The sequence below is a fragment of the Pongo pygmaeus genome, chromosome 6 (assembly GCF_028885625.2).
Source record: "Pongo pygmaeus isolate AG05252 chromosome 6, NHGRI_mPonPyg2-v2.0_pri, whole genome shotgun sequence".
Taxonomy (NCBI): Eukaryota; Metazoa; Chordata; class Mammalia; order Primates; family Hominidae; genus Pongo; species Pongo pygmaeus.
The window spans coordinates 137,635,946-137,649,381 of NC_072379.2; the positions used below are offsets into that span (position 1 = coordinate 137,635,946).

At 44.6% G+C, this 13,436-nt stretch overlaps 1 protein-coding gene across 1 annotated transcript in view; it reads right to left on the reverse strand.

Moving 5' to 3' along the window:
• SVOPL (SVOP like) overlaps positions 1 to 13,436 on the reverse strand; it is a 106,097-nt gene that overhangs the window by 78,777 nt on the left and 13,884 nt on the right. Inside the window, exons 2-3 of the mRNA XM_054494692.2 lie at positions 6,011 to 6,126; positions 5,480 to 5,571 (exon numbers count right to left, since the gene is read on the reverse strand). Of these exons, the coding sequence (XP_054350667.1) occupies positions 5,480 to 5,571; positions 6,011 to 6,092 (174 nt within the window). The 5' untranslated portion in view covers positions 6,093 to 6,126. The remainder of the gene's footprint in view (positions 1 to 5,479; positions 5,572 to 6,010; positions 6,127 to 13,436) is intronic.

Consider the following 13,436-nt stretch of genomic DNA (forward strand, 5'->3'; position numbering starts at 1 on the left):
GAAAGTTAGGTGCAGGATCATGAAGGATGAGCCAAAGATGACTGAGATTTTGTGTCTGGTGGAAGGGAAGAACACTGACATCATTGACAGGGATAAGGTTATCAGGAGAAAAAAAGGGAATTAAAGGAGAAAATGAATTTGTTTGGCACATGTTCTGTTGATAACATTGATAGAATATCTGTATGGGTTATTATAATAATGTTTATACTTATATAACTTGGAGGTCTGGGATGAAAAAGGTGGAATGATGTCAGCCAGCGTGTGGGACTTTGAAGTACACATATTATAGTGACTTGTCTCTCCATAAGAGAGCATTATAGTGGTGTCCAGAGTTCAGATGGCCAGCTGGCAAGTTTTAGTTCAAAAAGTATCAGAAGTAAGAGAGCATAATTACCTCAGAAGAGGCTGACCCAGTGACTCATGTCTGTAATCTGAGCACTTTGGAAGGCTGAGGTAGGCGGATCACTTGAGGCCAGGAGTTTGAGACCAGCCTGGCCAACATGGCAAAATCCCGTCGCTACTAAAAATACAAAAATTAGTGGGGCATGGTACTGCACGCCTACTCAGGAGGGTGAGGCACAAGAATCACTTGCACCCAGGAGGTGAGGTTGCAGTGAGCTGAGATCGCACCACTGCACTCCAGCCTGGGTGACAGAGCAAGACCCCGTCTACAAATAATAATCTCAGAAGAATGTTTGATTTAGTAAACTCATCTTCCTTTAGCAATACAGAACAGCTAGATCCATATTAACCAAGCTGCTACTCCTCTAAAGAGTTCTAGAAGGAAATAAACCAATAAGGAATAAAACTCTGCCCATTCTGCTATAGTAGCCTTAGGGGAGAGGGACCAGGCAGGGAACCAGGGTGGGGTACACAGAGGAGCTTCACTCTAGACCTCAGGGAAGGTCTTAAAGACAACCAGGACTGACCAGGCGAGGTGGCTCACGCCTGTAATCCCAGCACTTTGGGAGGCTGAGGCGGGCAGATCACTTGAGGTCAGGAGTTTGAGACCAGCTTGGCCAACATGGCAAAACCCTGTCTCTACTAAAAATACAAAACAAATTAGCTGGGCGTGGTGGCATGTGCCTGTAATCCCAGCTACTCAGGAGGCTAAGGCAGGAGAATCACTTGAACCTGGGAGGTAGAGGTTGCAGTGAGCCGAGATCACACCACTGCACTCCAGCCTGGGCAACAGAACAAGACTTCGTCTCCCAGAAAAAACACACACATACACACACACACAGAAGACCAGGACTTAGGAGTCCTGGTCACAGGCTGAGGCTGCTCAGCTGCTGTGAATGCTGTTATATATACCGTCACATGAGGCCCCAAAACCCAACTGCTGCTTCTATGGCCTCTGAATGAGGGCCTGAACAGGTAGAGGGGCCACGGCCCATCACTGTCAACATATTAATGCTGATGGAAGAATCCTGCTCACAAAGCATCCCATCGTAAGACCAGGCGAAAGATTTGGTCCCTGCACCCAAATAAGCAGTTCTGTCTTCCTTTGTGAGACAGGAGAGGGTGGCCTGGCAGAGAGCCCTTCCTAGCTGGTGAGCTGGGGAGAATTCCCACAACTGTAAGACACTTGAGGCTGGGCGTGGTGGCTCACGCCTGTAATCCCAGCACTTCGGGAGGCCGAGGCGGGCAGATCATGAGGTCAGGAGATCGATACCATCCTGGCTAAAACGGTGAAACCTCGTCTCTACTAAAAATACAAAAAATTAGCTGGGTGTGGTGGCGGGCGCCTGTAGTCCCAGCTACTCAGGAGGCTGAGGCAGGAGAATAGTGTGAACCCAGGAGGTGGAGCTTGCAGTGAGCCGAGATCATGCCACTGCACTCCAGCCTGGGTGACAGAGCAAGACTGCGTCTCAAAAAAAAAAAAAAAAAAAAAAAAGACACTTGAAGACCAGACACTTGAAGACCAGAGATCATTTCACTTCCTCGAGATGTTCTAGGTGAAGGTGGAGGAGAGTTAATAGTAAAACTTCACCTAGTCACACCTACTTGTCCCTTGAAATGTGGAATTTAACAAATTTGGAGCCTATGAGACCTCACTGTACAGATAAGGAAATCTTCTAAATTGTACCATTGGTTATCATCAAAGTAGGACTAGGACACATCTTGCTTTTCTCTTTTTTATACTAGACTGTTGCCTGAGGCCAGGCTTGGTGGCTCAGCCTATAATCCCAGCAATCCCAGGATTGCTTGAGCTGAGGAGTTTGAGACCAGCCTGGGCAACATAGCTAGATCTCATCTCAAAAAAAAAAAAAAAAAAAGAAAAAAGAAAAGAAAAAAAATAGACTGTTGCCTGAGAATGCAACACTTTTGAAAGATGCATCAAACTCACACGGCTACCTCCAGATCACACAACCCTTTATTTTTTATTTTTTTAACTGAGACTGAGTCTTGCTGTGTTGCCCAGGCTAGAGTACAGTGGCACGATGTCAGATCGCTGCAACCTCCATCCCCTGGGTTCAAGCAATTCTCCTGTCCCCGCCTTCCGAGTAGCTGGGATTACAGGCATGCGCCACCATACCCAGCTAATTTTTTTGTATTTTTAGTAGAGATGAGGGTTTGCCATGTTGATCAGATTGGTCTCGAACTCCTGACCGCAGGTGATCTACCCACCTTGGCCTCCCAAAGTGCTGGAATTACAGGTGTGAGCCACCATGCCCGGCCCACACAACCCTTTCTTATACTTTTTAGCTGTGTGGGGAGGGTCAGAGCCCTCTAGCGTTTTCTCACTTACCTCCCTCCTGTGTATTTTTACCCCCCGGCCCAACACCATTGTTGAGTGGACCCCATATCTTTGATTTTCCATTCTGTCTGATTATCATTACGCATCTGGGTATGAAGTTTTGTTTTTACCTCCCACCCCCAAAGTCTTGCTCTGTTGCCCAGGCTGGAGTGCAGTGACGCAATCTAAGCTCACTGCAACCTCTGCCTCCCAGGTTCAAGTGATTCTCCTGCCTCAGCCTCCCAAGTAGCTGGGATTACAGACACACGCCACCACACGTAGCTTTTTGTATTTTTAGTAGAAATAGGGTTTCACCATGTTGGCCAGGCTGGTCTCAGGCTCCTGACCTCAGGTGATCCACCAGCCTTGGCCTCCCAATGTGCTGGGATGACAGGCATGAGCCACGGCGCCTGGCCTGGAGTTCTTAACATATTTTTACCTTACCTACTAAAGGAGGAAGCGGGAGTAGTGGTGTGGGTTCACAGACATCACCACTGTTGTGAAAGCCTCTGGGTGAAGCTATCATTCTTCTTTCCTCAAAATAGCGTAGGGTGTATGTCTTACTCCATTTGTGTTGCTATCACAAAATGCCTGAGACTGAGCAATTTATAAGAAATCTAAATTCATTTTCTCACAGTTCTGCAGGCTGGGAGGCCCAAGATCAAAGCGCCAGCAGGTTCTGTTGCCTGGAGGGGACTGGAGAGGACCTACTCCCTCGTGTCCCTTGAGAGTGGAGGAACGACTGTGCTCACAGGGCGGAAAGGCAAACAAGCTGAAACTGCTGCTGCATGAAGCTTCTTTTATAAGGGCCTTAATCCCATTCACAAGTGAGGAGTCCTCATGGCCTAATCACTTCTTAAAGTCCCCGCCTCTTCACACTATCTCATTGGCATCACCTGGGTTTTGGAAGGGACACATTCAAACCCTAGCAGTAAATAACAAGCCTTCATCAGTGCCTCTTAAAGGATCTGAAAATATGTAATTACAGCAGGTGTCTCTGGTGATTCTTATGCACAAAATGTTTGAGAGCCATGTGTTCGATTTTACATAAAATAATACCATAGTTTTCTCCTTTCTTCCCAATACCTCCATTTCTATCATTTTTAAAAATGAGTATTGAATTCCCAAAACATAAACACAAATGCTCACTTGCTTTATAACCGAACACCTGCCAAAGGTGAATGAAAGTGATTTTTGGATTACCCACCTCTTGGGGTTCCTTTTTTTTTTTTTTTTTTTTTTTTTGAGACGGAGTCTCGCTCTGTCATCCGGGCTGGAGTGCAGTGGCACTATCGCAGCTCACTGCAACCTCCACCTCCCAGATTCACGCCATTCTCCTGCCTCAGCCTCCCGAGTAGCTGGGACTACAGGCGCCCGCCACCAAGCCCGTCTAATTTATTTTTATTTTTATTAGATATGGGGTTTCAGCATGTTAGCCAGGATGGTCTCGATCTCCTGACCTCGTGATTCGCCCGCCTAGGCCTCCCAAAGTGCTGGGATTACAGGCGTGAGCCACCGCACCCGGCCTCCTACTCTTTTTCTTATCCCTAAACCCCCTGGACTGGTGAGCCCAGAGCCCAAGGTCAGTAGAAAAAGACTGTGCGTCCAATGATGTCAGCTTTGAAGACTCACGTGATCTCTGAGGACTAAGCTCTGATTGTTTTTATTTTGCCCAAATTCCTATCTAAGGGGCCTGGGGAGTCACGCTCTACAAACCATAAATTCTTATCAGATGGGTTTTATTAACCCTATAGATCGTGACTTACTTTCTGATCTGCCATAACATTACGTGAAAAAGAAATAAGTCAAATATTTTACCCCAAGACATTTTCTTTGCCATATTTTGAAATGGTCCTGCAAAGCTGTTCTTTGTGGGAGAAAATGTGCATCTGTAAAGAATCTCTGTTAACAGAGCTAGATATTTTTCTTCCAGGTCCTCCCAATCCTGAAGAGATTAACTAAAAGTCTAGCACCTTTTAAAAGTCTGAATACGAAACATTTGTCATCTATTGTCTCTAAGGGCAGCCACTATAAGACTTCAAAAGAACCTTGGTCTCCACAGTCTTTTTTTTTTTCATTTTATTATTATTTTTTTGAGACGCAGTCTCGCTCTGTCATTCAGGCTGGAGTGCAGTGGCGCGATCTCAGCTCACTGCAACCTCCGCCTCCTGGGTTCAAGCGATTCTCCTGCTTCAGCCTCCCGAGTAGCTGGGATTACAGGCACCCGCCACCAAGCCCAGTTAATTTTTGTGTTTTTAGTAGAAACGGAGTTTCAACACCATGTTGGCCAGGCTGGTCTCAAACTCCTGACCTCAGGTGATCCACCAGCCTCGGCCTCCCAAAGTGCTGGGATTACAGGTGTCAGCCACCGTGTGTGGCCACAGTCTTTTATCTTAACTTGAATATCTCCTTTCTATCAATCCCAGGTCTGTAGACAAACTCAACAAATTGTCAACCAGAAAATGTTTAAATTTACCTATAGCCTGGAAGCCCCCCACCACTCCTATTTTGAATTTGAATTGTCCCGCCTTTCTGGACCAAACCAAAGTATTTCTTAAATGTATTTGATGGATGTCTCCTGCTTCCCTAAACTGTGCCCCATCCACCTTGGGTACATATTCTCAGGACCTCCTGAGGGCTGTGTCACAGGCCATGGTCACTCATATTTGGCTCAGAATAAGTCTCTTCACATATTTTAGAGTTTGACACTTTTTGTCAACATCTCAAAGGAGCACTCACCCCAGTACTGCCCATGATCAGAAAGAGAGCAATGTGGAAACGCCCGAAGCCGATGGTCTCCACTGCATCTTCCACGGTGAACGTCTTTGGCTCTAACGAGGAAAGACAAAGTGGAAAAAATTGCTTCTGCAGGGAAGGGAATGTGTGTGGACTATCAGCTTCAGAAAGCCAACCCATTATTATAAAAACAAGTTAATATGGGGGGTCAGTGGTAGGCAACCTCCGCCTACTGGTTCAAGCAATTTTCCTCCCTCAGCCTCCTGAGTAGCTGAGATTACACGCACCCACTGCCATGCTATGCTAATTTTTGTATTTTTAGTAGAGACGGGGTTTCACCATGTTGGCCAGGCAGGTCCCAAACTCCTGACCTCAAGTGATCTGCCTGCCTTGGCCTCCCAAAGTGATGGGATTACAGGCGTGAGCCACCATGCCTGGCTGCTTCTTTTGACCTCACCTTTTTGCATTTAACCTTAAAAAGGATTCTTAACTCTAAGCAGCAGGTTGAGCTGGAGACTTCTATGATAATCTCACCTTTAACCTGCGGCTCTGCCGTCCCCAGGCTCAACTTTTGAAGGCTGAGGATCGTGACGGGCTCTGTTGGCTTGGTTGCCATCTCCTAAACAGCTCAGGTTCCCTAAACAGCTTCCCTGGTGGAAGCAAGGGAGGGAAAAAGGAAAGAAATATAATGGTTATTGGATAGTTAGTATATGCCAGGCACACTACACACAAAATTTCCTGAAGCCCTCACAAAAATCGAATGAGGTATGTATTTTTATCCTCTTTCACGCCGGGCCTCTGGAACCAAGCAGCTCAGTGGTTTTTTTCCCTACTACTTTTTATTGATTGATTGATTGAGATGGAGTCTCACTCTATGGCCCAGGTTGGAGTTTAGTGGTGCAATCTCAGCTCACTACAACCTCCGCCTTCTGGGTTCAAGCGATTCTCGTGCCTCAGCCTCTCGAGTAGCTGGGGTTACAGGCATGTGTCACCATGCCCGGCTAATTTTTTGTATATTTTGTAGAGACAGGGTTTCACCATGTTCTACAGGCTGGTCTCGAACTCCTGACCTCAGGTGATCCACCCACCTCGGCTTCCCAAAGTGCTGGGATTATAGGCATGAACCACTGTGCCCAGCCTTCCCTACTACTTTTTAGGTATGTGGCTTTGAGGAATTTGCCCTTTGCACACCTCAGTTTTCTCAAATGGGTTTCCTAAAATGGGGATGATATAATAATGGCACCCAACTTTCAAGGTTGTTGTGATGATTAAATGAGTTAGTTCACAGAAAGCACTTACCCCATAACTGGCAAGTACTAATGTGCTTGATAAATGGAAGCCATTACTATTATTACTCTGTATGAGGGATGTATTTGTCACTAATCATTATCCTGAACACTTTACATACATGAATTATTCCCTCTAGTCTTCACAGAAGATCTGTGAAATGTTATAGTTTATCACTGTCTGGCATGTAAGGAACCTGAGAAATGGAGAGACCAAATGGCTAAATTAGATAATCGAGCTAAATTAAGAGGCCAAATTAGACAACCAGGACTCTGAGACCAGTAACCAACCTTGAGCCTGGGGCCAGACGCAGGTCTTGGCAATTTAACCAATAGCATCCTCTGAGTGGGAGGGAAGATGGCTTTGATACAGAAAAACAATCACAAAGCAGCACTTCACACTTCCACAGATCCTGTATTTCCAGTGTGCTTTCTTGCATGTCACTGTCATTTTTTTTTTTTTTTTTTTGAGGCAGAGTCTTGCCTTGTCACCAAGGCTGGAGTGCAGTGGCACGATCTCGGCTCACTGCAACCTCCGCCTACTGGTTCAAGAAATTCTCCTCCCTCTTACATGTACCCACTGCCACACTGGGCTAATTTTTGTATTTTTAGTAGAGACGGGGTTTTGCCATGTTGGCCAGGCAGGTCCCAAACTCCTGACCTCAAGTGATCCACCTGCCTTGGCTTCCCAAAGTGTTGGGATTACAGGCGTGAGCCACCACGCCTGGCTGCTTCTTTTTACCTCCCTTTTTGCATTTAACCCTAAAAAGGATTCTTAACCCTAAAAGCCAAAAGCAAACTAAGACAAGTAAAGATGGGTATCAAGTTAGTGGCTTACCCACACAGACTTTTTTTGTGTGTGTGTGTGAGACGGAGTCTCGCTCTGTCGCCCAGGCTGGAGTGCAGTGGCCCGATCTCGGCTCACTGCAAGCTCTGCCTCCCAGGTTCATGCCATTCTCCTGCCTCAGCCTCCCGAGTAGCTGGGACTACAGGCACCCGCCACCATGCCCGGCTAATTTTTTGTATTTTTAGTAGATATGGGGTTTCACCGTGTTAGCCAGGATGGTCTCGATCTCCTGACTTTGTGAATCTGCCCACATCGGCCTCCCAAAGTACTGGGATTACAGGCGTGAGCCACCCTGCCCGGCCAGACTTTTTCTCAGATGACTTTAAGACAGTCATAAAGAAAGTAGTTATGTTAATATTGTTAGGAACCCAGGTTTTCATTATTAAGAGGAAAATATAAGTATAAAATCAAATTTAGCTATGTAAAAAATTTATAATCCTAATTTTGAACTTGAAATAGAGATATGAAATTATTATATAACATATATTAACAAATATATATTAACAAATATAATTATTATATAACATATATAATAAATATAAACAAACAAACCCAGGCACCTTAGGTACCTAATTTTGAACTGGAAATAGAGATATGAAATTATTATATAACATATAATATTAACAAATATAATATATTAACAAATATAATTATTATATAACATATATAATAAACATAAACCCAGGCATCTTAGGTAAATGGCTGATTCCGGCTCAGGGACAGGAAATGTACAAACTGAGCCTGGGGCATCTTGTCGTAGCCTATAGCATGGGCAATATCAAAGACCCCTGGGGTTGTAATGAAAGATTACAAAATTAAAACTGAGGGCTGGGCGTGGTAGCTCACACCTGTAATCTCAGCATTTTGGGAGGCTAAGGCAGGAGGATCATTTGAGACCAAGAGTTTGAGACCAGTCTGGCCAACACAGCAAAACCCCGTCTCTACTAGAAATGCAAAATGAGCCAGGCATGGCAGCATGCACCTGTAGTCCCAGCTACTCAGGAGGCTGAGGCATGAGAATTGCTTGAACCCTGGAGGCGGAGGTTGCAGTGAGCCAAGATCGGGCCACTGCACTCAGTCTGAGTGACAAAGTGAGACTCCATCTCAGAAAAAAAAAAAAATTGAAATTGAAAAGGCTCCCACTGGCCAAAGATGGGACAATTTGAACATCAGAAAAACTAATGACTGCCAAGAATTGAAACACATTGAAGATGTTAAAATCCATTTGTTCACAGTAATACCATAATGAAGACCTCACTGATCACCTTTGGAGAATGGTAAGAAACTCATTCTGAAAACTAGCAAATATAGTAAATATCTTGACTTTTTCGTACAAATTGTCTGTACATCAGGGTAACTAAACACTTGATGAGGGAAAATTATTTGTGAATAATAAAGCTAATATATGCAGAGAAAAGGATGGAATTAAATTATCACTGTTTTGCACCTTCTAAAAAAATAACGGATCCAGGCAACAATCATCAATGGCTTGTAAACTATGAGGTGAAAGGCTGATGGTGAACTTTGCTATGAGAGGGATATGACTGATAACACCTGAAACCACTGAAAAATCTTAACACCATGGAAACAGAGACAGGCAGATTGCATTGGCTCCTAATGAGATGCAACAGGACAATGTATGCAACATCACCTGTGAAGTATTCTCATAGAGACAATTTGAACCTGAATCGAATCAGGAATATAGCTCTAGCTACCAGCTTACACAGGAAATGAAGAAACATGTTAAACAACACCATGTGGATGCAATAAGAAAAATGCAGAATGCTGGAAGCTGTATAAGAAAAATGACCCAGTTTCTTCATTAAATAAATGGCAAGGGAAAGAAGAGGAAAGGGAAACCTATAGACTAAAATAAAAGAGACACATCAAACCAAAAATGGACCTTGTTTGGATGTTCATTCAAACAAATCAACTATAAAAAATTTTAAAATAAAACAAGTGTGTGGCTGCGTGCAGTGGCTCACCTCTGTAATCCCAATACTTTGGGAAGCCAAGGTGGGTGGATCACCTGAGGTCAGGAGTTCAAGACCAGCCTGACCAACATGATAAAACCCCATCTCTACTAAAAATACAAAATTAGCCAGGCGTGATGGTGCATGCCTGTAATCTCAGCTACTTGGGAGGCTGAGGCACAAGAGTCGTTGGAACCCAGGAGATGGAGGTTGTGGTAAGCAGAGATCAAGCCATTGCACTCCAGCCTGGGTGACAAGAGCAAAACTCCATCTCAAAAAAAAAGAAAAACAACAATGTGAGAGAGATATAGATACAGATAATATCAGGGAAATTTTAGCAAGTTTGGAAATTTGAAGATATTAAGAAATTACTGATGACCTCATTAGGTGTGACAATGGTATTATGGCCATGGTATAAGAAAGAATCCTTGTATTTTTGAGGTACATACTAAAATATTTGCTAATGAAATGATGATGATGTCTGGGATTTATTTTAAAATAAATAATAGGGTGAGGGAAACGTGTATAGGAATTACATGGGTGCATAGATGAAAAAAGAATGGTGATCTGTTGAAAATTATTGGAGGAAGATTAGTTTCTTCTACTTTTGAGTATGTGTAGTATTTTCCAAAATAAATAGTTCAAAAAAATGAGGTTTTGAGATTCTGGTTTTTTTTTTTTTTTTTTTTTGAGACGGAGTTTTGCTCTTTTGCCCAGGCTGGAGTGCAGTGGTGGGATCTCGTCTTACTGCAACCTCTGCCCCCCGGGTTCAAGCAATTCTCCTGCCTTAGCCTCCCGAGTAGCTGGGATTATAGGTGCCCGCCACCATGCGCAAATAATTTTTGTATTTTTAGTAGAGATGTGGGTTTCTCCATGTTGGCCAGGCTGGTCTCAAACTCCTGACCTTAGGTGATCCACCTGCCTTGGACTCCCAAAGTGCTAGGATTACAGGCATGAGCCACTGTGCCTGGCAGTCGTGAGATTCTGATGTAACTTTTCCAATGTCTGATCACTAGTAAGTAGTAGAATCAGAACTCACAAAGGGTTAATATCCAAAATATGTAAGAAACTCTTGGGGCGGGCACAGTGGCTCATGCCTGTAATCCCAGCATTTTGTGAGGCTGAGGCGGGCGGATCACAAGATCAGGAGTTCCAGACCAGTCTGGCCAACATGGTGAAACCATGTCTCTATTAAAAATACAAAAATTAGCCAGGTGTGGTGGCGTATGCCTGTAATCCCAGCTACTCGGGAGGCTGAAACAGGAGAATCACTTGAAACTGGGAGGCAGAGGTTGCAGTGAGCCGAAATCATGCCACTGTACTCCAGCCTGGGTGACAGAATGGGACTCTGTCTCGGCAGGGGGGCAGGTGGCAAAGAAACTCCTGGCCAGATGCGGTGGCTCACGTCTATAATCTCAGCAATTTGGGAGGCTGAGGCAGGTAGGTCACCTGAGGTCAGGAGTTTGAGACCAGCCCGGCCAACACGGTGAAACCCCATCTCTACTAAAAATACAAAAACTAGCAGGACACGATGGTGGGTGCCTGTAATCCCTGATACTCAGGAGGCTGAGGCAGGAGAATCACTTGAACCTGGGAAGCGGAGGTTGCAGTGAGCTGAGATTGTGCCATTGCACTGCAGCCTGGGCAACAAAGCAAGACTCCATCTCAAAAAAAAAAAAAAGGAAAAAAGGAACTCCTGCAACTTGAGCAAAACCCAAAAAACTCAAATGATGGGCAAAGGACCTGAGCAGACAGTTTTCAAGTGAAGACATACAAATTGCCAATAGACAGCCAGTACAAATGGCCAATGAAAAGGTGCAGGACATCACTAATCCTCAGAAAAATGCAAATCAAAACCACAGTGAGACATTACCTCATACTTGTTAGGATGGCCATTACCAAAAGGTCGAGAGAGATAGTTGTGGGAATGTGGAGAAAAAGGAACCCTTGTACACTGTTGGTGGGAATGTAAATTTGTGCAGCCACTATGGAAAACAGTATTGAACTATCCTCAAAAAATTAAAATAGAACCACCAATATGATCCAACAGCCCTACTTCTGCATATATCCAAATGGAATTGAAATCAGTTATCTCAGAGAGATATCTGCACTCCCATGTTCACTACAGCGTTATTCACGATAGCTAAAACATAAAACAACCCAAATGTCCATTAACGGATGTGTGGAAAAGGAAATTGGGTACATGCGTACAAGGGAATTTTTCTTTTTCTTTTTCTTTTCTTTTTTCTTTTTTTTTTTTTTTTTGAGATGGAGTTTCATTCTTGTTGCCCAGGCTAGAGTGCAATGGAGGATCTCAGCTCACTGCAACCTCAGCCTCTTGGGTTCAAGCGATTCTCCTGCCTCAGGCTCCCAAGTAGCTGGGATTACAGGCATGTGCCACCACACCCAGCTAATTTTGTATTTTTAATAGAGACAGGGTTTCACCATGTTGGTCAGGCTGGTCTCCAACTCCTGACCTCAGGTGATCCACCTGCCTCAGCCTCCCAAAATGCTGGGATTACAGGTGTGAGTCACTGCGCCCGGCCACAATGGAATATTATTCATCTTTAAAAAAGAGGGAAATCCTGCCATCTGCAACAAGGTGGATGAAACTGAAGGACATGATGCTAAATTAAACAAGCCAGGCACAGAAGAATGAATACTATGTTATATCATTTACATGACGAATCTAAAATAGTCAAAGTCATAGAAGCAGAGAGTGGAATAGTGGATGCCATTCTGAGGGGCTGAGGGGAAGAGGAAACGGGGAAGTATTAGTCAAAGGCACAAAATTTTGGCTATACAAGATGAATGCGTCCTAAAGATCTTCCTACAGCATTGAGCCTATAGTTAACAATATGGTATCATGCGCTTAAAATTTTGCCAGGAAGGTAGATCTTCTGATAAGTGTTCTTATCACAAAAATAATAATAGCTGGGTGTGGTGGCTCATGCCTGCAATCCCAGGAATTCGAGACCAGCCTGGCCAACATGGTGAAACCCCGTATCTACTAAAAATACAAAAATTAGCCAGGCATGGTGGCGGGTGCAGTGGTGGGCACCTGTAATCCCAGCTACTCGGGAGCCTGAGGCAGGAGAATCACTTAAACCCAGGAGGCAGAGGTTGCAGTAAGCCGAGATTGCGCCACTGCCCTCTAGCCTGGGCAACAGAGCAAGACTGTCTCAAAAATAATAAAGAAGGCTAGAGGAAACTTTTGGAGGTAGGTTTATGGCATAGATTGTGGTGATGGTTTCACAGCGATACTTATCTCCAAATTCTTCAAGTTGTATACATTAAATATGTACCAGTTTTTATGTTATTCATGTCTCAATAAAGTGGTTAAAACAAAAACAGAAACGAAAAAACTCAAGCCAAGCTGTCCTTTTGCCAGAACATAAAAATAGCCAGAGAGGGCCGCCCTGTCTGGGAGGTGAGGAGCGCCTCTGCCCGGCTGCCCTGTCTGGGAGGTGTACCCAACAGCTCCGAAGAGACAGCGACCATCGGGAGCGGGCCATGAGGACGATGGCGGTTTTGTTGAAGAGAAGGGGAGGAAGTGTGGGGAAAGGAAGGAGAGATCAGATTGTTGCTGTGTCTGTGTAGAAAGGGGTGGGCATAGGAGACTCCATTTTGTTCTGACTAGGAGAAATTCTTCTGCCTTGGGATGCTGTTGATCTATGGCCTTTCCCCCAGCCCCCTGCTCTCTGAAACATGTGCTGTGTCAACTCAGGGTTAAATGGATTAAGGGTGGTGCAAGATGTGCTTTGTTAAACAGATGCTTGAAGGCAGCATGCTCTTTAAGAGTCATCACCACTCCCTAATCTCAAGTACTCAGGGGCACAAACACTGCAGAAGGC